We start from the raw sequence: 25,473 nt of genomic DNA, 5'->3' as shown, positions 1-25,473 counted from the left end.
TATCTAAACCAACATGGGTAACATACTAAAAAGACATTATGACCAGATGGCACATCTGTTCTTTAAAGAATTAAAAGAATGTTTGAACTGTCTTGACAAGTGAACAATATTGCTGTAATTAAACCACAAGCATTATGTGTACTGTCTACTGTATACCAAATACACTGAATTACGAACATCTTCTCTACCCAGCTTTATACAGTCAGGACCAGAAATATTGGAACAAGGATAACTGTTTTGGCATTTGGCCTCTGTACACCACCACACTGAAGTTGAAAGGAAGCACACCCAGATGGGAGCGAAGTCAGGACTTTCAGCAGTAATTCAAGAGCTTTGACAAAAGTGGGACACCAACCATTCAGGAAGTACAGCCAGTGGCATACACATACCCCCATCGTTGGTGGCTCATAAATAATGGAACAAACCAACATCATTACAAACATAAGGATCGCCTTTAATACCTGGATGAAAATCCTTTGCAGTCAATGACTGCCTGAAGTCTGGAACCCATCGACATGACCAAATGCTCAGTTTCCTCCTTCGAGATGCTTTGCCAGGCCTTTACTGCAGCTGCCTTCAGCTGCTGCTTGTTTGTGGGTCTTTCTGCCTTCAGTCTTGTCTTCAGTAAGTGAAAAGCATGCTCTGTTGGGTTGAGATCAGGTGACTGACTTGGCCATTGAAGAACATCCCACTTCTTTGCCTTGAGAAACTCTTGGGTAGCTTTTGCTGCATGTTTTGGGTCATTATCCATCTGCAGTATGAAGCGGCGTCCTATCAGTTTGGCAGCATTTGGCTGAATCTGAGCAGAAAGTATAGCCCTATACACTTCAGAATTCAGCCTGCTGCTTTGATCAGCAGTCAGGTCATCAATAAACACCAGTGACCTGGTTCCATTCGCAGCCATACATGCCCATGCCGTAACACTGCCTCCACCATGTTTGACAGATGATGTGGTATGCTTTGGATCATGAGCTGTTCCTTTCCTTCTTCATACTTTTCTCTTCCCATCATTCTGGTGCAAGTTAATCTTGGTTTCATCAGTCCAAAGAACTTTATTCCAGAACTGGGCAGGCTTTTTTACAGTAGGTGTTTGCTGGCAAAGTCTAATCTGGCCTTTCTGTTCATGAGCGTTACCAGCGGTTTGCACCTTGTTGTGAAGCCTCTGTATTTACATTCATAAAGCTGTCTCTTGACTGTAGATGTTGACAATGACATGCCCACCTCCTCAAGAGCGTTCTTGACCTGGCTAGATGTTGTGAAAGGGTTCCTCTTCACCACGAGCAGAATTCTGTGGTCATCTACTTTAGTGGATTTTCCATGGTCTTCCAGGCCTTTTGCTGTTGCTGAGCTTGCCAGTTGATTCCTTCTTTTTCAGGATGTTCCAAACTGTTGTACTGGCCACTCCCAATGTTTCTGCTATCTCTCTGAAGGGTTTATTTTGTTTTCTCAGCCTAATGATGGCCTCCTTCACTTGCATGGACACCTCTTTGGACCTCATGTTGAGAGTTCCAGTGAACAGCTACCAAATGCAAATGTAACACTCAGAACCACCTCCAGGCCTTTTATCTGCTTGATTGGTCCTGGGGTACCCAGGAAAAAGGCCACACCTGGCCATGCAGCTGCTTGTCAGCCATTCGTTCCATTACTTATGAGCCACCAACGATGGGTGTGTGTGTGCGCCACTGGCTGTACTTCCTGAATGGTTGGTGTCCCAGTTTTGTCAAAGCTCTTGAATTACAGCTGACAGTCCTGACTTCGCTCCCATCTGGGTGTGCTTCCTTTCAACTTCAGTGTGGTGGTGTACAGAGGCCAAATGCCAAAACAGTTATCCTTGTTCCAATATTTCTGGTCCAGACTGTATAACCTCCATCATCACCCCTGCCTCATATAACCTCCTACCATCCTCCAGATTCTGTACAAAAAAGATTTTAAAATATATACCTCTTGCAGGTATATCGTTTGTGCTGCCTAAACCATGAAATTACCAGAAACATTCTGTGGACAACAAAATAGCATAACTGTATGTGACCAGCGAAGGCAGCCAAGTTCACCTACAGATAATGCTTGCTCTGGGACATGCTGTACACCTTCATTTTCCTCCAATTTCCAGCACAGAAGTTACTAACCAAAAACTGACTTCCGCATTTTCTCTTTAAAACCAAATGTGCAAGCGATCGATGGAGCCAACGTAAAGAAAAATGTCAGGAGCAAACATAAGAGCAAGGCTTTGTCAGGAGACTGTGGGGACAAATGTGAGAGAGAAAGAAAGAGCCCGCCAGGCACTTGTTCAGATGGACAAGAGAGTCTTACCTTGCTGAAGTGCTGTGCAGCTTTTCTTCCTTAGCTCTGCTGCAGAGGCCCGTTTTGTAGGCTCTTTCTCAAGCCCAGATGTAATGAGCTGAACAGTGGACGGGTGGCAGGAGGGGGGGATTTCTCTCAGGGGTGGGGGTTCTTTGGCTATCTGCAATGCAGAAACACAGGAAGGAGGATACTGATCAAAAGCAGTCAGAAAACGACAAGCCTACAAATAGCAGGGCCATCTATTTAATAGATAACAATTACTGCAGTACTGTACAAATATGAAATATAGAAATCGATTTCTCACTTTTTTGAAAACAAAACACAGATAATACTTTGTGACAGGCAAAAGCTCTCAATGCTCTGGTATGCTAATGTGCACAGTAACTCTCCCAAACACACATTCTAGACCAGTGTTTCTCAACCTTAGCAACTTTAAGATGGGTGGACTTCAACTCCCAGAATTCCCTAGCCAGCATGCAGCTAGCATTTCTCAAATAGAGATCTTTGTGTGGAGTTAATTCCTGAAACCGATTTCAGATTCTATATTAAAGATTCAAAGAAAACCCTCTTGCTTCACATTTGCCTCATCACAGCCCTCCACCTTCTGGATGATAATTTCTGTGTGTGTTGAATACTGAGTTATGTTCCAGAACTTAATACACTTACTTCAAGTTTGTGCCTTACCTGACCATCATATGCAAACCTATTTACAAAAAGTCTAATTGTGTTCATTAAAACTCAACCTCTGCTACATGAGAACAGAATTGCAGTCTAAATGCCACCTCCCATCCTTTCTTCCAGGTTTTGTGTAGACCAGAGTTGGCACACACTCAACTCATTTTCTAACAAATACCTTATTTACTCAAGAGAAAAATGATCCTGAATTTAAAATGATCCCCCCAGAATAAGGCACCCCATTTGCATATGCATATACCAACCATTCTCTCTCACAAGCTACTCTCATACAAAGAAATGGATAATTAATATATATTTATATCTATATATCTTCCTCTCCCTTTTTCTTTCAAAAATAGCAAAGAAAAAGAATGATGGAGGTAGGGTAAGAGGAAAGGATAACTAGACAGGAATGAAAGAAAAACAGAAAACAAGGAAAGAGAAGAGGCAACAAAAGTGGATGGAGATGAGGGGAAGGGAAGAGAATACAGGAATTGAAGGAAAAGAAAGAAGCCCTATTTAAGAGTCACAAGAAGCATTAAAATCCACTCGGCAAGCAGACTCTCCTTCAAACAACAACTTGTCTACAGACTGATATTCAAAGGTATTCATGTCCTGAGCAGTGCTATCTGCAGCCATTTTCACTCATATTAATTCCTTTCTTTCCAACAGCTGGTTCTATTCACATGTATTCACTGAGGGGAAAATGACTCATATATAAAGCACAATAAAACACATAAGAAAATCCAACACATCAGCAAAGCAGTTAGCAACCCTAACTGCTATGCTGCAAAAGTAACTAACATAGCATGAGTCACTCAGCATGGCTGGTACAACCCAAGCTTATCTGCAGTGTCCCAACCACCTACAAACATAACACACCTCTCAAACGTAATATACTCACAGGTAGAACAACTTTAAAATATTTACAGACTACTGGAGATACTTGTTTGGGACTGGATAACCTGTAGCCACAATCACTACTACATTAAAATACTACATTTCTCAATTGCTTTCTATCAGTGTATACTTCTGGAATATCAGTACTTCAGAATTATAGACAAAAATGGGTTCAGAATGAATCAGAAAACCCTTTTTATAGATCATTGTTCAATTTGAACTTAACACCACGATGAGCACTGCTTACCATTTAACAAATATTGCTGATATTTTTGGCTAAACATACTAAAAGGTGTGAGCAAATGCTTTTTGTCACCAAACAGCTGGACAGAACAGAGACTATATATTTTGGTGTAAGCCTCAAGTTCTAGATGTCTGGGTATCTGAAGTAGCTCTTTGGATGAGAGCTGCAACCTCTTTAGATCAACAGTTAATCTAAAACAAGTGAATTGTGTTGAATGGTAAACTTTGTGGACTTCAAGATACCCAACAATATATAACACTATCTATCAACTAACAAAAAATACATTTCATGGATTGGTTGAGAATACTAAGTGTTTCATGCCACAATTATTTGTTTTGTCTTTCAGATAACCGAACCAGCAACCTACCCATTTACTAATGGGTGACTTACTTTGAGGCATAGAGGATGATTATAGTACTGGATCCAAGGATGATAACCATTCAGTAGATGCAGCATCATACAGCAACTGCTCCAGACGTCTACCTTGAAATCACAGCACCTTCCCATTACTATTTCAGGAGCCAGGTGGGTCTCAGTGCCAGGAACATAATCCCCTGGAAGTGGAATAGAGGAAGTTGGCTCTTTTAAGGTCCTGCTGGGACCTGTTCCACAGAAGCAGCCATGCTGAGACATTCTTAAAATAATCAAGGCTAGCCCAAGAGCCCCTTCACTGTAGAAGACCAGACACAGCACAAAAAGACTGAACCAAATTAGTGTTGGAGTATTACAATTGTGAGGCAAGGCAAAGATACTGAAAACCTAAGTTCAGATTCATGCTCTGGTATGAAACTCCCTGGAGAGAGGTACTACTTGGGAAATAGGGGTATGCAAAATGTTTTGAATTCACGAAGTTTCAAGTTTGAAGCAAGTGTTTTAAACTCAAACAAGTAGCCGCTTCATGCTCAAAACACTTCTGGAACTGTTGGGACAATCTGCTCCAAGCTTGAAATAGAGCATTTGTAACTTGAACAGCTTCAGATTCAAAACTGTTACGAATTCCTCCTGGGAAAATTATACCGTAATCTCTAAAACTATTTTGCAAGATGCTTGCAATGTATAACTGCTTCAAACAAAGTCAAGGAAGAGTGAAATATAAATGGTGACAAGTACAGGAGAGATACTGCTTTTAAGGATGCACTGTACCAACTTCATACATCTTACAGATAGTTTTCTACTCTCTTTACCAGAAAAACACAATCATATTAACAACTGAATTTGCTTTTGTTTAAAAAAAACCACAAAACTCTTCATTAGCCTTGTATATTGGGATTTTTTAAATCTCTCAGCACTCTACTGTAAAATATCAAATTGTTAATGTTAATAGATTCTGCAATTCATCTACAAAAAACGCATAATTGGATTTCTTCATGTCTCAGGTGCACTGAATTCCTTCTACAATTTCTCTCCCTGCAGTCCACTAACCCTTTGTTTCCCTACAACTCAGTCATTATCTGGGTATGGGAGAACAGTCCACCTTTCTTCTGCGAGTAATAGCAATGGAAGAAATAGTGATATTGCTGATTACTGAAAAAAAGAACATGTTTAAAACTTCTCCAACCTCCTGCTCATCCCCCTCTGAATCAAGACTACTATTTCTTCACTGCTAAACTCAACATTATGAAACAACAAAAGTTCCAAGTCTGAAGAAAAGCATTCAGTCCCAGCTGGGCAGAATTTTGGAATCGGCAGGCTTCGTGAAGGGCATAAGCCTATTTAGCCAAGACTACAAGCTTTGATTATTACATTTGGAATATTTTCATTTTTATTTATTATGGACAGAGACCATAATAAATATATTAAGGGACAGTAGTAAGGAATTGTTTGTTGTTTATTCATTTAGTCGCTTCCGACTCTTCGTGACTTCATGGACCAGCCCACGCCAGAGCTTCCTGTCGGTCGTCAACACCCCCAGCTCCCCCAGGGACGAGTCTGTCACCTCTAGAATATCATCCATCCACCTTGCCCTTGGTCAGCCCCTCTTCCTTTCACCTTCCACTCTCCCTAGCATCAGCATCTTCTCCAGGGTGTTCTGTCTTCCCATTATGTGGCCAAAGTATTTCAGTTTTGCCTTTAATATCATTCCCTCAAGTGAGCAGTCTGGCTTTCTTTCCTGGAGGATGGACTGGTGTGATCTTCTTGCAGTCCAAGGCACTCTCAGAGTTTTCCTCCAACACCACAGTTCCAAAGCATCGATCTTCCTTCTCTCAGCCTTCCTTATGGTCCAGCTCTCGCAGCCATATGTTACTACAGGGAACACCATTGCTTTAACTATGCGGACCTTTGTTGTCAGTGTGATGTCTCTGCTCTTAACTATTTTATCGAGATGTGTCATTGCTCTTCTCTCAAGGATTAAGCGTCTTCTGATTTCCTGACTGCAGTCAGCATCTGCAGTAATCTTTGCACCTAGAAATACAAAGTCTTTCACTGCTTCTACATTTTCTCCCTCTATTTGCCAGTTATCAATCAAGCTGGTTGCCATAATCTTGGTTTTTTTCAGGTTTAGCTGCAAGCCAGCTTTTGCACTTTCTTCTTTCACCTTCATCATAAGGCTCCTCAGTTCCTCTTCGCTTTCAGCCATCAAAGTGGTATCATCTGCATATCTGAGATTGTTAATGTTTCTTCCAGCAATTTTAACTCCAGCCTTGGATTCCTCAAGCCCAGCACGTCGCATGATGTGTTCTGCGTACAAGTTGAATAGGTAGGGTGAGAGTATACAGCCCTGCCGTACTCCTTTCCCAATCTTAAACCAGTCTGTTGTTCCGTGGTCTGTTCTTACTGTTGCTACTTGGTCGTTATACAGATTCCTCAGGGGGCAGACAAGATGACTTGGTATCCCCATACCGCTAAGAACTTGCCACAATTTGTTATGGTCCACACAGTCAAAGGCTTTAGAATAGTCAATAAAACAGAAATAGATGTTTTTCGGAAACTCCCTGGCTTTTTCCATTATCCAGCGGATATTGGCAATTTGGTCCCTAGTTCCTCTGCCTTTTCAAAACCCAGCTTGTACATGTGGCAATTCTCGCTCCATGAATTGCTGAAGTCTACCTTGCAGGATCTCGAGCATTACCTTACTGGCATGTGAAATGAGTGCCACTGTTTGATAGTTTGAACATTCTTTAGTGTTCCCCTTTTTTGGTATGGGGATATAAGTTGATTTTTTCCAATCTGATGGCCATTCCTGTGTTTTCCAAAGTTGCTGGCATATAGCATGCATCACCTTGACAGCATCATCTTGCAAGATTTTGAACAGTTCAGCTGGGATGCCGTCGTCTCCTGCTGCCTTGTTATTAGCAATGCTTCTTAAGGCCCATTCAACCTCACTCTTCAGGATGTCTGGCTCTAGCTCACTGACCACACCATCAAAGCTATCCCCGATATTGTTATCCTTCCTATACATGTCTTCTGTATATTCTTGCCACCTTTTCTTGATCTCTTCTTCTTCTGTTAGGTCCTTGCCATCTTTGTTTTTGATCATACCCATTTTTGCCTGGAATTCACCTCCGATGTTTCTAATTTTATGGAAGAGGTCTCTTGTCCTTCCTATTCTATTGTCTTCTTCCACTTCCGCGCATTGTTTGTTTAAAAATAATTCCTTATCTCTTCTAGCTAACCTCTGGAATTTTGCATTTAATTGGGCATATCTTCCCCTATCGCTGTTGCCTTTTTCTTTCCTTCTTTCTTGGGCTACTTCTAGTGTCTCAGCAGACAGCCATTTTGCCTTCTTGGTTTTCTCTTTCTTTGGGATGTATTTTGTTGCCGCCTCCTGAACAATGTTGCAAACTTCTGTCCATAGTTCTTCTGGGACCCTATCTACTAAGTCCAGTCCCTTAAATCTGTTCTTCACCTCCACTGCATATTCCTTAGGAATATTAGTGAGCTCATATCTAGCTGATCTGTGGGTCTTCCGTAATCTCTTTAGTCTGATCCTAAATTGTGCAAGAAGAAGTTCGTGATCTGAACTACAGTCAGCTCCAGGACTTGTTTTTACCGACTGTATAGATGTCTGCCACCTTTGGCTGCAAAGGATGTAGTCAGTCTGATTTCGGTGTTGTCCATCTGGGGAAGTCCATGTATAAAGCTGTCTCTTAGGTTGTTGGAAGAGAGTGCTTGTTATGCAGAGTGAGTTGTCTTGGCAAAATTCTATCAGCCTATGTCCTGCTTCGTTTTGTTCTCCCAGGCCATGCTTACCTGTAATTCCAGGTGTCATTTGACCGCCCGCCTTAGCATTCCAGTCTCCTGTGATGAAAATAACATCTCTTTTAGGCGTGTTGTCCAGTAGGTGCTGCAGATCCTCATAGAACTGCTCTACTTCAGCTTCTTCAGCATCTGTGGTTGGGGCGTATATTTGGATCACTGTGATGTTAGATGGCTTGCCCTGAATTCGAATTGAGATGATTCTGTCGTTTTTTGGGTTGTATCCAAGCACTGCTTTAGCCACTTGACTATTAATTATGAAGGCTACGCCATTTCTTCTGTGGTCCTCTTGTCCACAGTAGTAGATCTGGTGGTCATTTGATGTGAAGTGGCCCATTGCAGTCCATTTCAGTTCACTGACGCCCAGAATGTCTATCTTTAATCTTGACATCTCACCAATAACCACATCCAATTTGCCCTGGCTCATAGATCTTACATTCCAGGTTCCAATGGTGTGTTGATCCTTAGAACATCGGATTCGCCATTCACCACCAGCACCGTCGGCCGCTAACTGTCCTTTCGGCTTTGAGCTAGCTGCGTCATCACGTCTGGGGCTAGTTGAACTCCTCCTCTGTTCCTCCCCAGTAGCATTTTGACCATCTTCCGACCTGGGGGTCTCATCTTCCGATGGTATACCGACATATCTCTGGTTGTACTGATCCATTTAGTTTTCACGGCAAGAATACTGGGGTGGGTTGCCATTACCTTCCCCAGGGATCGCATTTAGTCTGACCTCTCTGTCATGACCTTCCCGTCTTGGGTGGCCCTTCACGGTTTAGCTCATGGCATCGTTGAGGTGCTCAAGCTCCAGCACCACGACAAGGTAACGATCCTTTGCTGAAGAAGGAATTAGTTTATACTTATTATAAACTGGAGACTAAGTACTCACTAATAGCATGGGGACAAAAGCTTAGCAGGACATTGCACTGTGTTCCAAAGCTTGTGGTTTATGAATCCCTCCTTTCAAAAAATAAAAAAGGGATTGGACATTCTTGCTCTTATAACAACATTTCAGCTACTCAGATGCTGAAGTAGTGACTAGCACTATGTCAAAATCCAGGTACCTACTGCTCCCCTGCAGAACGAGTATCTTGCTTCATCTTGAACCATCATCATCATCACCACCACCACCTTTTAAGAGCAAGCCTTTGCATTCCATGCCATTGAAAACTGAGTCCATAATGTTTACAGCTCGATGTTCCACAAATGGAAATGCACTGAAGATGCAGAATTGTGTTTCCCAAGTATCTCAGAGTAAGTGAGGTAAAGCAATTAAAATGAAGAACTCCCAACAGGCATAGAATATATTTCACCTATGTTAAAAATCCTATAGCATATGAATACTGAACATGAATATTCTGCTCTTTTCAGCTACAAGAATAAAGACATTTATACATCTACTGAAATGTCAGAAATCAGAGAAATTGTTCTCACTGCCAGAAAAATCAGAGTACTACAAATACTCAAGTACATTGGAGAATAAAAGATCTTTTTTAAAGGGAATGGATGGAAAATAGAAATGGCTGCAGCATGGATACCTCTGAAGAGAGATTAGCCATAGCCAGCCAATTTATTGCTATTCACTTAGTTAAATGTAAGACTTTTTGTTAGAGAGGAATCTGTATGCACATGTTCCTGTGTGCAAAAGTGATTTGTATGTCGAAAAGAATAAGGCTGCTATATGCAAGTTGAAATTAGGAAAGTTTATATTGCATAGGACTTTTAACAGAATTTATATATTTTTTTCCCCTCCGTTCTTCCTTTGTCAGAGGAGGCAGTCTTCCTTTGGGTAAAGTACCCACAGTAGCTCAATTTGCATAATGTATGAAGTTGTGCAGTACAGATTATGGGCAGAAGATAATTTGTATATGTTATAACTGTTAAAACATAGATAAAGTAGTGCCTTAAAATTATGCCTAAAATATTGTGGCAGGGATAAAGATGCATCTTCATGGATGATGCTAGAGGATAGCAAGGCAAACACCACTAAGTTATTTATTTTCAGGGCTGGCTTTCTGTATTTAAAAAATAAAGGAAAGAACAGCCCAAAGCTCATACATCAACAGCCTCTTCAAAACCTGCCATAGTTTACCTGTCGTTAAATAGTTCCTTATATCATCTGGATGAAGTTGAGCTGCATGACCAAAATCACAGAGAACAGCATGGCTTCTGTCACCAGATAAAAGGACATTATCAGCTGCCAAAAGAAAGATTGCATGGTTTTCAGACCATCAGTTTCCAGGTATAATATTGTAACAAGACCACCTAGTTTTTCTCCTTAGGTGCTCATCTGGCATTTGAATTTTATTGCTTGGGACCGTGCAAGTAATGCAAGTACAGATTTATATGAAGAAATGTTCCTCCATAGAAATTCTTCTACAAGAGAAATTTATTTTATTTAATTAATGTTTATCCACCTTTATTATTTTTATGAATAACTCAACGCAGCGAACATACCTAATACTCCTTCCTCCTATTTTCCCCACAACAACAACCCTGTGAGGTGAGTTGGGCTGAGAGCAAGCGACTGGCCCAAGGTCACCCAGCCGGCTTTCACACCTAAGGTGGGACTAGAACTCACAGACTCCTGGTTTCTAGCCCAGCACCTTAACCACTAAACCAAACTGGCTCTCCATTATTATTATTCATATAAATATTATATTTAATGTTATATTTATTATATAATTATTAGATTATATAATTATATAAATTTAATTATAATCTAATAAATATAATTATATATATATATATAAATACAAATACAAATTTATATTTATAAATTTTAATTAAATAAATATTTTAAATTTATATTTATATTTATATAAATATATTTATATAATTTATTACAGAAACTATAAATTATATAAATATAATATTAATATCCATTACATAATATATAATATTATATACATATTATATTTAATAAAATGTTATATATTTCATTATTATAATGAAATTAGTATCAGGAAGAAGCGTATATGAAGACTATAGAGGAGTCCCTCTCCCTCGTATTTAGTTTTCTATGTGAAATATTCAGAAGGAGGGGGCTGTCAGAACATTCAGTTCACATGATCTTCTACTGAAAATCTGAAGGCAAAGACAAGTTGATTAATTCAATGAGAACTATGCTGAAGTACCTCACCACCATATTGCCTCATATTTTGTGAAACTGCAGCAACCAATGCCATTTTGAGCAAATTCTCTGCTACCTTGGAGTTGGCTATTTAATGATGCACATACCTTTTACATCTCCATGGAGAACATTGTGGGCATGAAGGTATTCCAAAGCCTCCAGTGTTTGGCTGAGATAATCAAGAGCTCTGTCCTCAGGTAGGTATCCACACTGCTTAAGGAGCTGGCCCAGCGACCCACCTACAAGGAAAAATTCCCATCTCTCACTGTAAGTTATTACTGTTATTGTCGTTGTCATTGTTATTACCCAATCACCAAAAAGTTCATTAGCTTCTTGAGCCTATAGAAAAAGTAACAAGCTACATCATAGAAAAGAAATTTGCATCCAAATTTCAAAAGACAACAATACAGAGAGAAGAGATCTACAATTTGGTAAGGCTCCGTAGGCCATGGATAAATATCTTACCTCCTTCTCCGTGTATCAAATTCCATTACCTATTTTTCCCTTCCTAGCACTTTGTAAGCACATTCTTGACACCCACTCAAAGCTACTTGGGTATGTACTGCATAATGAAAAGTTGCACTGGCTGATGGAGTGGGAGAATGAAATGGTTCCCTGAAGTGGCAAAGGAAATAATTAAAAGGGAAAGGAGGTAACATAGTGGCTACAAACCTGAATGGTTAGAAAGAATAAAAAGGGACAGTTAGATCCTTCACCACTTCCAAGCTCCGTAGGGCAGCATAGTTTTTATCTGGCATTGTATCCCTCTGAGCACCACTATGCTTTCCTTTCTCCTGAGCTGGAAGCAGAGAGTGGGGCTGGTGGACAGTCTTTCTTTTGGCACTCTCTGTTGGAGTATATCATCACAGTTCCCTGGGGCAAGACCTTATCCCTCTAAAGGAAAATATTCTAGTTGTTACAGGGCCTTTGCCTGATCCTTTAGAGCTCCTTCATATGTAATCTAGCACATAATTCTACAATGGCTAATGAGGTGACTATGGGAAAGCAAGGAGGATTGCTTTACCAAAGCAAGAAGTAAATATTCAATTATCCTCTACTAAACACTGATCATACATTTGGAAGCGAAATCAATAGTAAAATAGGGAAACAGTTGTGACCCTTGGCTTTTAGGAAATAAAATGAAATAAAGCATAAACTGGCAGCTAGAGAAAGGCAGACAATGTTTAGGGTCAGGAAAGATATTTTGTTCCTCTGCTAAATTTTTTATAGCATCCATATCATTAAAACCAAGGGGTTAAATTTTCATTATATTTCAGTGTGATGAAGAAGTAAGTCCCAAATAAAATTAAAAAGAGAAAAAGGGGAACAAGCCTGAGTAAGCAGGCCTGGCCCTAACTCTTGTTCTGTCTGAGTCTCAGTGATGGATGGGGGTGGGGGATCAGAAATGGAGTAGAAGTAAGGTTTGAAAACAAGTACTCCCCTTTCTTCCATCAAGCCTGAGGACTCCAACACAGACCCACACCTATCAGGCAACATTGAACGGTTGCTTAAGGGGCCCACCCAGAAACCTCAGAAGAACTCAAATTAGCTAAACCAAAATCCTGCTTCACATCTAGTCACCCAATTTATTTCCAGAAAAGGTTTTGTTATTTTGCCTATACAATAGTCTGCAATTGCTGTTGTTCTTGATGAGCAAAATTGATAGTATCTTTTCTTTCTGGTCTTGATCACCTACCTTCCATCAGCTTCATGAAGATAGTAACCCACAGGCCTTCTTTCACTGCTCCATATAGCGGGAGGATTTTGGCATGTGTCACTCCAGCACATGTTGTCAGCTCTTCTGCACGGAAGTGTTCAACCTGCACCTAGAAAGAGAAGCATGAGGTTAAAAAGGTTCAAGCAATATTGGCTTTAAATGGAAAGATAATGGCTTCCACATACAATTAGAATAAACCAAAACCAGCTAGTCCAGTACCTTGTTGCTTCAAATGAATTAAGGGTGAGTTTGAATGAGAAAAGAAATTCAGGGAAAGGGAAGTTCCGTGCACATCTAAGGAAGCAGAAGACAAGAAAGTTGGGGTGCTTGGATTCCTTATCTGTAAGGAAGTTGAGAGGCAAATAGACCACTTGGAACCTATACCTACCTGACAGGTACCCTGATCACAGAGGATCATGATTCTCAGCTACTTAAAGAACATATGAGAATGAGAGGCAGAAAAAAATGAAATGGAAGAGACAAGTCATAACATAATATTATAAAGAAAATGGTGATAACAAAGAAATAGGATAGCTAAAAGAGCAGCTGGCAGAAAAGGAAGCAAAACCAAATTAACAATGGATTTAAAAAAAAAACAGGAAGAGTAAGCAGTGAGCCAAGCAGACATGCAGGTTCATGATAATCCTAAAATAACTGAGAAAAAGAAGAACTATGATCTACGGACAGAAAAAGACTTTGGAAAATGGGAAGCTTGGGAAGAATTTGGGAGGAGTGCACTGAATTTCACAAACTGATTGAGTTTTCTGAGCCACAGGTATCTACAGAGCCTGGTGGAGAAAGTTAATTATTGAGACAGGAGCTCGGCTCATGCATATTGCTAAACCAAATCTGTTTTTTCCACAGTTTACTGTGACAAAGCAATCATGGTTTGTCTAATTTCTCACTTAATTTCCCTTCATCTCTTCTTCCAGAATTTGAATGGTATCTCAAATACTTCAGCAGCAGTAAAGAGCTGGTGCAGCTTCCCCATGTCATCAGATAACTTCCCACAAATTGTTTACACAAACAAGAAACAAGAACCTCCTCTGTGATCTTCCGCAGCTGTTAACAGTAACTAAACAAGCTTACTTCTGTTCCTAGACTAACCCTGTGCTGATTATTTTTTTTCCTTTCCACTCAGTTGTAGAGAAAAATATTGTACTGAGGAGTGACTGCTGCAATGCCAACCATTTCCCTCTGGGCATTCCCATCTTCCTGAACCAGTGGGACCAAGAGTACTTGCTTGTTGCTAGGTGGGTTGCTCTACCCACCTGCTTTCTCCCAGTGCTTGACAGTGCTGTTGACAAAAGTCCCAACCTGAATGAGAAGACAAAGAGACAGCCAGCCCAGGCCACATGCTTCATCTGGTTTAGTGCATGTATTGCTCAGCTCATATAACACAAGTTAATACCTCTACCTTTGTTGAAGAGGCAGTAAGGAGCAACTAGAAATAGCAAATCAACCACAGTAGTGAAATGATGGAGGACAGTTGTCAGTCTCATACAGTGTGCTATGTTTGTCCCAAGCTAGTTTATTGTCCTGATTTGCACTAGAGAATGCTGTGCCACTGCCATTACTGAAGTTAATCTGACTGACATGTACCCAGGAAAGGGGGCAATCTTACCCTTCAGCTTAGGCAACAAGGTATATTGGATTGGTCCTACTGAAACTGCACTTTCAACGTGCAAGGTACAGAAAGCAGCAGCAAAAGCACAGATAATCTGGCACAAGCAGAGGTCTCAGACACAACTTGTCCTCCATTTTTCATGCTGCTCTTTCATCAGTCCCCGGGAAGATTAAGACCACCAGGAAGGCCACTCTTAACGATCCACTTGAGGATGAACAAAGGATCTAGGAGTAAGACATCCCAAAGGCATTCCACACCTCCATGGCACAATTAACAGCCATTCAAGTGTAGGGACAATGCAGCTACCCTGAAGACATATATGGGGTCCCCTCACCAACCTTTGCCCAGAGTGAAGAAGCTGCTTGGACAAGCAGCGAAACGTTTCTACCAAAAAGAAAGAAATCCAGTTGCCATGACTCAACCTACAGACAAACAAGAGCAGCTTAGACCGAAAGGTGTTTCTTTTTCATTGCTTTGGCCTCACACCTCTGTGGACTGCTGAACAGGTAGGATAAGACATAAACAAACAAGAATAAGCCAGTATTGCAGGTTTGATATAGTAACACATTCTTGTTGAAACAAACTGGGATCTAAAGACTAACTTCAAATTGTGCTTTCAGACTATTGCTGTCAAAGAATAAAGCGTGATCTTTTAATTTAGTGTGAGTCCAAAATTAGGCCAAACAAATCCTAGTAGTTTTTGTATGAATGAAGATAAATATTAGTTTTCCAGCTTGTTTTTTCAACCCAGACATTAAAATGCAACCTGACCATAGTTACAGACAAGAGAAAAGCTAAAAAGAAAGCAGATGATATATAGTCTGGTGAAACAAAAGTCTGTAGAAGAGGATAACTGCTGAAGAGAAAGAAAATATTAGTCATTGGCATGCTAGCTGCTGCTAATAGTTGGATCAGAGCATGAAACAAAGAATGGGAATTCAGAGCATGGAGGAGAAAAAGGAATGATGAAATAACAACCTCTGAGCTCCTCAACTTGTTAATGTAGCTCCCTCTTGTTCTCTTGAACCTAATGCCAGCATTAATCATAACAGTCTGAAGGTGCATGATGCACAACAGGGAGGAAACCTAGACAGCTGCTGAAGGCAATGCCACCCAAGCACAACATGTGTCACAAAAAGGGCTAGACACCTACAAATCAGCTCTCTAACTAGTTGCCTAAAGCTGCAGCTTTATCTAAACAGAAGTTGCAACTTACGCTCTCTCACAATACTTTGTACTCAATTACAGAGATTGGTGGCATCTTTAAGACCAACAGTTTTATAATACTGTGAGCTGCTGTGGCTCAAACCCACTTCATTGGGTGAGTGGAGTAAACCACTGAGTACATCAATGGAAGGGAGGGAGGGAGGGAGTCGGAACTGCTAGGATTGAATGATCAGATTAAAGAAACTTCTATTATTATTATTATTTGACCCTGTTACAGATTGTATAAATGATTTCTGCCGTCCATGCTGTCAAGGGAGAAAGCAGCTAAGATCGCCTCCGCAGGCCACTATTTTGGCCGCTGTACAAGAGCGATCCTTCCCCTGCAGCCTGTTACACCCAACGCCCACAGCTGGCTGGAGATTCTGCTGTTTGGCGTCACCATGGCAACGCCTTCTGGCTTGACCTTGAGGCTGTGACAAACAAGTTTGAGCAAAGCATCAGCGCCGTGACCGCTCCAGACCTCCGCAGTTCCACTGAAAAGGGAAGCAGCTTTCATTTCCTCTTTCTGATGCTGCTTTCCCTCCCTCGGAGGCAACAGATTTGCATACTGTACTACCTTTTTGGCTGCACACTGAAATCCAGTCTGGTTGTCCTCCATTTTGTACACTTCTCCAAAAGAGCCCGTGCCCAGCAAATCCTGATACTTGGTCCAGTGAACCTCCTCGCGGTACTCATAATCGACAGCTTTGAGTTTCTGCAGATTAGCAACAGAGAAAAAAAAAACAGAAAAAGAGGCCTTGAAAGGGGGATGAATTAATTGACTGTACCAAAATTACTGTCAAGAACAGGGGGAAAAACATTTCAGAGCTTGCCTTTTAAAGCTATTTTATCCTGGCACTTGCTCACATGTTTACAGATTCTTCTCTACTCTTGAGCCTTAGAAATTTGCTTTGAACAAAATGTCTTTTGTTTCATTCTTTGGTAGGACAGCCCTCCCCAATATGGTATGTGTTCTCTTTCTCTCTCTCTAACTACAACTCCCATAATTCTCAGCCCCTGGCTATGCTAGCTGTGAATACTTCTGCCAAGTCACTCGGCTAAGAGAGGCTGATACGATGTTTGAATGCCCAGAATCTGTGCTGAGAAAGCTCAAAGGCTACCTAGTGATTTCTCCTGCCTCTAAAAAAAGAACTACAATAGCCATCTCTCCCTTCAGATTAAGCTACATAATCCAAGGAAACAGCACAATATGGAGAGGGAATAGGTGCACCACAGAATGATATCCCCAGGCAGGGAGTGACAAGGTGACATGAATTCAGGAGCCATCCCATTTATTTTAGAAGGCAACAGAGGAGCAGATCTTCCACAGGAAGAAATCCTCTCCATACCCCCTCCATCTTTGGCTCTGTGAGAAACATATGATTTCTATTAGCAGGTTCATGCAATAAAAATGATTTCAAACAGATGCTTGTCTTACATGGAAACATTTTTTTAACATTTCTGATTAACTGTTTCCATGAATAACTTGCTTTCAAAAAATAAATGTACATGCACAAACAGTATACCCAATTCCACAAACCATGTGAAATGCTCTTTAGGTCCATGATCATCAAAAATGCATCAAGCGCAGCAGCATGTTTACAAGGCCATAAACAATGTATAAGGACAACAGTCTTCCTCACCATAAAGAAAATAGCAACTGGGATTCAAGGGTATTCTTACTGCTACATAATAGCTTCATGGTTTATAGTCATGAACTTATGTAATGCTTTCCAATGTTACTAATGATCATCTCCATCTCCTATGGCAATAAATTTCATGAAAAAATCACAAATGCTATGTCATTATATACGTTTTTCTGTCTGTCCAGAATCTAGAACCAGTCTATCTAGCCCAAATTTTGAGCTTTATTATTGAGAGCCAAATATTAAGCCATGGTTTGTTGAATAATAGTGCTCTAGTTCTCACATACATCTTAAAAATACAGCATCTGCATTTCAATACAATAATCCAAAACCAAATTAAGCCATTATGGCATGATGTGTGAATCAACCAATGACTGCGTTCACTATGAATTGTTGAGTAAGTCACAGCTGGATGGATTTACATGTGCTAAATCATAAACTATGAATTTATAAGGAACAGCAACTTTGTTCACACATCATATAGCACTAAATCAAAACCAAACATATTATGGCTTAGCATAAAGTGTGAACTCAGCAAGTTTCTTCTGGTAATATTCAAACATGAACAAGTATGATGGGATGGTATATATGCTTCTCTTTCAAAGGAGGGCCCTACTACTTCCCATATGAGTTATTTCACTTTAAGTAACTTAAAGCTCATTAAAATGAACTTCCACTATAACAGCATAATGTAGTAAAGTCACTCCTTGACTATACCAGGACAAGATAAAAGAAATAGAGAGTTGAATCTGTGCCCAATGTTCATTAAAAGCTCATTTTCTTTAGAAAGCTAGCCCATTGGAGAAGAAAGAAAATCACTTTTTCTTTCTATGCCAGATTTTTAGTATTTTTTCCACCTAGGGAAATACAGGAAGATGCGATCCCCCTGCCCCATGCAGTTTCAAATAATTTAATGCAAGTATTCTCTGTCATGTAATACCTTTGATCATATATTTTGCCTCTGACAAAGCTGTTTATATGAATGTAGCTCCAGGTGATGATCCCTGCATACTCTACTTTGCAGAACATAGCATGACCTACCCAAGAAAAATGCATTTGGTACCCTGTTAACAGCTTCCAAAAGCTCACCTCTGTAAGTAATACTCCTTCATTTTCATTAATTTCCTGAAGGCACGCTTTTGAACTTGAGCCATCTCCTTTCCAAGTCTTGGCCAAACAAGCTAAGTTTCTTGGTTCTCCAAGAATAACATTTCCCTTCAATGCATCCACCAGAAATTCATCCATAGAAAGAGTGTCTGAAGTGTTTTTTGCAGACTGATGACCACATTTGGAAAAGCTATGTGCCAGATTCAAGTCTGAAAGGTGACATTCACCATCTACATTTGAAAGCTCATCAAAAAGATAAGTCTTCAGAGGGCCAAGATTCAAAGCAGGAAGCAAATAGCCACAGCCGTACAAATAAGGAGGAAATTTGCTCGAAGGAGAGGGATGCACAGTCTCCAGTTGAGAGCCAAAATTGTCCTGAGTATAGGATTTCCAAACATGACTCAAGCACTGAGCAGGGCTGATCAGCTTGTGTAACTCTAGCTTTGCTTGGTTCTTCAACATGTGCAACTTGCTAGCAGATAAAACTTGGCTGGGTTTCTCAAAGGAACTGAAATCAGAACCCAAATCCTTACACAGTTCTGAATGCCATGAAGTGATATTGAAGAGAGTGCCCAAATGAGAGTCATCTTCCTGGAAGAAAAGTGAACTAGTTAGCTACCCAGGAAAGCTAACCAATACAACTGCATTCTAAATTCCACTGATACCCTGGAAAAGTTGTTTCAAACAATTAATCCTTAGTTGCCAGATTCTAATTAGTTAAAAGCAAAATAACTAACAAGCAGGGAACCATGGACATGAATTTCTTCCTAGCTCTGAGTAATGACTTTAAATGAATTTTATCTATAAATAAATAAATATGAATCAGTGACTTATCTGGAATTATGAATATGTAATCCACTCTATTTTTGAATATTACTGTTATGCAGACTTCCACAATTTCTGGTTGCTTTTCATAACTAAAATACTTTTTCTGTAACACCCGCTTCCTGCATTGGATTTGGCCAATGCAGCATCACTATCAAAAAGTGACCAAGAACGTTCTTCAAAACTCTTCTAAATCTGAAGAAAGGAAGGATGACGGGGAATTTCTGGTTTGGCCCTAACTTGCTAAGGCTCTCTGGGTGCTTTCACCATGTGGTAGCCAAACAGCCCTGCCTATTGGACAAGTTTAGGAGTCCCTTCAGAACTTGGAGGCAAGGTGATTGCTTATCAGACATACTAATGGGGTACAGAATGTGTTTCAGGACAAGCAAATTTGGGAAAGTCTGCATCCATATCTAACCTCTACAGTTAAGGAAACCTACAACTATCATTTGTGTTAATGATCTCTCTCCTCTTTTGTTCTGTTGACATACATGTCATCTACTATAGATTGTAATTTTAAAAATTTCTCATTGTTCAGGACCTCCTTGTCTTATCATACATCCTGTCAGCTTGCTACAGGACAGACTTCATAAGGGTGAAATATGATGTCTGAGCAGTTGCTCATTTGTTCTGTTGTTAATTTAACTACAAACACAAGTGCCTCTGAGAAAGAAAACAGGCACTGCTGAGGTTAATGCTCCATTGTGGCCTTCATTAATGCTACATCCAAGCATGATTTGAAGCAGTGTAGAATATGCCCTACCTGCACAGGTATGGGTACACAGCTCTCCTGCTCTGGAGTCCTTGGCTTTCGAATTAGGGAGGCCACTCTTTTTGGTGTTTCAAAGGAGGACCTTCTCTTTCGCCGTTTCTTCCGGGATTTGCCACAATGTAAGGCCTTCCAGTAGACTGGAGCCATTTTTCCTTCAGTTGCATGAGCCACATTATTGGGGATTTGATCAAGGCTGCAAAACCGGCTGACACAGAAAGTAGCATTGCAGAGGTATTTTAGTTTAACCAACAAAAAGCACAGCCATATTTAGCAGAGCTGAAAGCTACACATTAAGATCTTGAGAACATCTGGAATAATCATAATAAATAAGTTCTCAAACTAAAAGAATAAATACATTTGTGCGAAAACATTATTTTTTCATCTTGTAATATGCTTCATTTTCAATTTCCAACAAACTATACCTATGTAATTTTTAAATCATATATTGAAGCACTAGAGATACATATTTTATCAGATTTTTCCTTGTCAACAATATTTTAATATGAGTGACAAAAGTGAGCCAAAGTGTTTAGCCTTATCAGAATGAAAGCAATGCCATGCCATGCCAGGCACTGGATTTATTTGCTCACAGCAATGTTGAAACGTATTATATGAACTTTACTGGTTAGGCTTCCTGAGTGATTGATATTTTGGGGTGGTGAGGGCAAGAGGCAGAGTTAGGCATAACAGAAAAGAAAATGCCTGTGAATAACAAGCAACAAACACAATAGTTTTTTTGTTTTGTTTTGTTTTTTGTCCGAGAAACATTTTACTGTGCTCATATGATTGCTTCACATCACAATAAAAAATGTATCATTAAAAGTTCAATCACAAATATTTTTCTTTTTTCAAAATACAAAACCCAAGGAGGGGGCAAGCATTGGCTCCCTTTCACACATAATATGGATTCCTTCCCCACCTTTCCCTTCTTTTAAAACAGTCATTCTGAACTTTCCACAATCACAGAACCAATTTGCCTGAATGTTGCTTCCAAAATTTAGACTAGGCTTTCCAGTTATGCTGAATATCTGTGAGACCATTCTGTAGTTATCCCATAGGAACTAAGACCTTAAAAGTTCCCTGAAGATTTTGCCAGATCTACAATGGTAGACAATGTGTCTTACCAGGAATACATACTTGCCACTGTTCTAGTTTTTAACGAAGTCCTGACAATCTTAAAAGGACATTTCAAAATTACCATTTTAAATAAATATTTTTGTCATGTAGTGCAGAACACTCTGAAGTATGATTTGGTAATTCTAGTACAACTATGGATACCATAAAGTAAAGGTAAAGGTTTCCCTTGACGTAAAGTCCAGTCGTGTCCGACTCTAGGGGGCGGTGCTCATCTCCGTTTCAAAGCCTTGGAGCCGGCGTTGTCCATAGGACACTTCCGGGTCATGTGGCCAGCATGACTCACGGAACGCCGTTACCTTCCCGCCGAAGCGGTACCAATTAATCTACTCACATTTGCATGTTTTCGAACTGCTTGGTGTGCAGAAGCTGGGACGAGCAACGGGAGCTCACCCCGCCGCGCGGTTTCGAACCGCCGACCTTCCGATCGACAGCTCAGCGGTTTAACCCGCAGCGCCACCGCATCCCTATATGTATATATATATATATATATATATATACACCCTATATACCCTATGGATACCATAGTCGAGGATAAAAAGTGGAACTAAAGTAAAAGACAATGGCCTTTGTAGAGTGAGAGGCATGAATCAAAGCAGGCAAGATGCAGTCATGGAAATGTGATTGAAGAGCCCTGCTCCTCTTGTACCTGTCAATGTCACATGCACATGCAAAAAGATACAGCTGCAATCACGCTGCTGTGACCACTATCTTGCCTATTCTGATGGCCCCCTGACCGCCCCCTCCCCAGCAGTGTGGACGCTGCTGGTATAATACTCCTTCCAACATTAAGATTCAAAGGATTCCCCTCCTTTTATGCAAGAGAATTGGGGGTGAAGAGTGGGGGAGGGGCTTGCTGCTTTGAGTTTACAAAGGAGAACTTACCCATATCGTTTTGGGTCAGCAATAAAAGTCCTCTCTGAATAGGTCGGACTGAACTCCTGGCTTATCTCACCTGAAGAAAGCAAAAAAAAAAAAAAAAGTCCAAACATGCCATAATGAAGGAAGAAAGACCAAAATCATATACTTTTACAGAATTCAGCTTCACTAAAGTGTGAGGCCAATTACTATTATTGTGTTCTATTTATATCCAGCTTTCTGACCAGACAAACTAAAGCAGATATCAGTATTAGAGACAGAGAAAGAGTTAAAATCTGATAAAATATCAAGAAAACACAAAGGAAGACTGCAAGTATCTTGCAGAGGATGGGGTAGGGGAGGAAGTCAAATACTGCATCAAAAGTAGTCAAGCTGGAATCTAAAGAACTGCGCAATTTGTTTCAAATGTCCAATGGAGATTTGGACTTAATGGCCAAATATACACATGTAATATCACAGTCATGGAGGAAATTTATCTGTTTGGTCGCTAGAAGTCCAAAATGACTTGATGGCACATAACCAATCAATCAATATCACAGATTGCTTCTGAAGTTAAAAGAGTGCTGATCAATTGAGAATGGGAGGACGCACTATGTTTTAAGCATGCCTAAATTACACTAAAACCTCAATTTATCTGATCTTAGTTTAGGGGACTTTAGATGCAACAAGATCTGTTCAGCATTTTAAATATATGTAATGGCATGTTATACATGCATTAAATTTGACATTAGTTGTTACATAACAAAATTTTATGCGTGTGTATAATGGTGTAACACATGCATAAAATTCCTTTCATCATTTGATAAACATTCAGATGTAGCAGACGCTCCTGTCCCCATTAGTCTGTTAAGTCAAGGGTTTATTGTAGTTCTATTACAAGCACTCTATGCAACTTATGCTTTCCAGGTTAGGGGGCATGTTTCTACCACAATTAAAATAGGGGATGACACTGAGAGATGGAAATGCCAGGAGAGATGGAAAAGAAAAATGAATTAAGAGCAATTAATATTTGAGCAATTAAGCCCTTCGGACGGTCACTCATGCCCTTGTTATCTCCCATATAGACTACTGCAATGCGCTCTACATGGGGCTACCCTTGAAGAGTATCCGGAAGCTTCAGCTGGTCCAGAATGTGGCTGCGCAGGCTATTTTTGGTGCCCCTAGAAGGGCGCACATAACACCTTTGCTACGTGAGCTGCATTGGATACCAGTTTGCTTCCGGGTCCAATTCAAGGTGTTGGTTATCACTTTAAAGCCCTACATGGCATGGGACCGCCTCACCTGAGGGACCGCCTCTTCCCTGTATCATCAACCCGTCCCACCCGCTCATGCAGAGAGGGCATGCTGCGGACCCCGTCAATAAGATAATTCCATCTGGCAGGGTCCAGGAGGCGGGCCTTCTCGGTAGTAGCGCCCGCCCTTTGGAACAACTTGCCCCCGGAGGTAAGATTAGTTCCATCACTTTTAGCCTTCCGGAGGAAGTTGAAGACCTGGCTCTGCCACCGGGCTTGGGGCAGGAAGGAGAATCGACATACTTGGGGTTGGCTGGTGCCTTGAAGTGCCCCTCCTACATGATGGTTGAAGAGATCATAGCCATCTGGATTTTATGAGCTGGGGTAGTTAAGAAATTGTTTTGGTTTTTAATGGGATTTTATTGGAATTTTACTGTCTATTTATTTGAGTTTTTATTGTATATTTATTCTGTGTTGTAAACCGCCCAGAGTCCCTCAGGTCGGAGGAGATGGGCGGTGACAAATTTGATAAATAAATAAATATTCAGGAAGCACTTCCTTCTTAATAATCATGATATCCCGTTGAATGTTCTTATTAGGACTGAAAATCTATTCAGAGGCTCCCAACATCTTTCCAGAACAGAAAATTATACTTCCATACACACACACACACCCAATTTCAGCTTCTCCTCCTTTCATTAGTGTGTCATTTCCTACTTACATTCTGCCTGGGCAATGATGGAGATTGAGGCTAAGCTCCCTTCTCCGCTGTCTTCCTTGGCAGTTCCTTTAGCAATCACATCATTCAGGATCTTCCATGGTCCATGGAACAATTTTTTATCTGGCTCCTCTACTTTGCAAACACTGCTTTTCTTTTCACTCACTACCTCTTCTGGCCCTTTTCCCATTAGGAGATCCTTTGGAGATCCAGTAGCTGGCTCTGCGTTGTCCTGGCAAGCTATTTCCATTACTGCCATCTCTTAATTGTGGTATGTTACTAAAAGACAAATCCCAGGAAAAGAATCATTAGATGTCCATTTTTAAGTACTTGTTTTGATAGAGCTTACAGGTACTGATGGCTATTCTTTCTATACCAGACAATGAAAAGTGTTTTTTCTTGAAGGAAACATATTACATTCCAGGATAAAAATAGTAACTTTTCTATCTACTAATAATTGTATGCCTTTTCTATATAGGCAAGCAAGTAATCATTGCACATTTGTGAGAGACAGCATGAGGGGCAAAAAGATCCTGGCTACTTGGAAATCCCAAGTATCTTTTACAACACCTCTAGCAGTGAAGGGCAGAGCAACCTAATAGGCCCATGCTCCCTGTGGGGGAAAGGGGGAGACAGCACCAGCAAACCGAAGAGCAACCAGAGAGTGATCTGACTGTGATGAAGGACTGATGTTAATCAGTCATGCCACAACTTCCAAGAGACAAAAACCAGATCTAAAGTGTGACCACTTGTGAGTCTCAAGCCCTCAGCAACCTGGTCAGGTCTATAGGTGCTGAATTCCTGAGCAGCTCCACATTCTGCATCACATGAGGGCAAGCTGAAACCTATCAGTCTTGGAGAGTCCACTACAAACCCAGTAGTGGAGTCAAACAACTCAGGCAGAGATGTTGCTGCACAGCATAGAGGCCAGCAGAGCAACAACAAAGGTGCAGGCAGACCTGTTTTTAATTGGATTTTGTAAAGTTCTGACACTCACTGCAATCAAAACGATTCTGAGCTATTTAAATACAGCTATCAAAATGATTACTCAGTAAATCAATCATAGTGCAATTAAATAATCTGAAACAAAAAACAGAACTCCAACCACATTATAAGGAGTAGAGTAGGGTTTTACTTCTACCCAAGAATTAAGTTTGCAG

At 40.5% G+C, this 25,473-nt stretch overlaps 1 protein-coding gene across 1 annotated transcript in view; it reads right to left on the bottom strand.

The window, feature by feature from the left end:
* The window catches only part of MAP3K14 (mitogen-activated protein kinase kinase kinase 14), a 30,941-nt gene extending 6,353 nt beyond the window's left edge, over nt 1–24,588 (bottom strand). Inside the window, exons 1-10 of the mRNA XM_063300547.1 lie at nt 24,317–24,588; nt 22,370–22,439; nt 20,342–20,555; nt 18,736–19,344; nt 16,578–16,715; nt 13,147–13,276; nt 11,558–11,689; nt 10,410–10,514; nt 4,511–4,674; nt 2,311–2,461 (exon numbers count right to left, since the gene is read on the bottom strand). Coding sequence (XP_063156617.1) covers nt 2,311–2,461; nt 4,511–4,674; nt 10,410–10,514; nt 11,558–11,689; nt 13,147–13,276; nt 16,578–16,715; nt 18,736–19,344; nt 20,342–20,555; nt 22,370–22,439; nt 24,317–24,572 — 1,969 coding nt within the window. The 5' untranslated portion in view covers nt 24,573–24,588. The remainder of the gene's footprint in view (nt 1–2,310; nt 2,462–4,510; nt 4,675–10,409; nt 10,515–11,557; nt 11,690–13,146; nt 13,277–16,577; nt 16,716–18,735; nt 19,345–20,341; nt 20,556–22,369; nt 22,440–24,316) is intronic.
* Between the last annotated feature and the right edge of the window lie 885 nt (nt 24,589–25,473).

The sequence above is a fragment of the Candoia aspera genome, chromosome 4 (assembly GCF_035149785.1).
Source record: "Candoia aspera isolate rCanAsp1 chromosome 4, rCanAsp1.hap2, whole genome shotgun sequence".
In the NCBI taxonomy this organism is placed as follows: Eukaryota; Metazoa; Chordata; class Lepidosauria; order Squamata; family Boidae; genus Candoia; species Candoia aspera.
The sequence above is the reverse complement of the archived record's forward strand: the minus strand, read 5'-3'. Positions and strand labels throughout refer to the sequence as shown.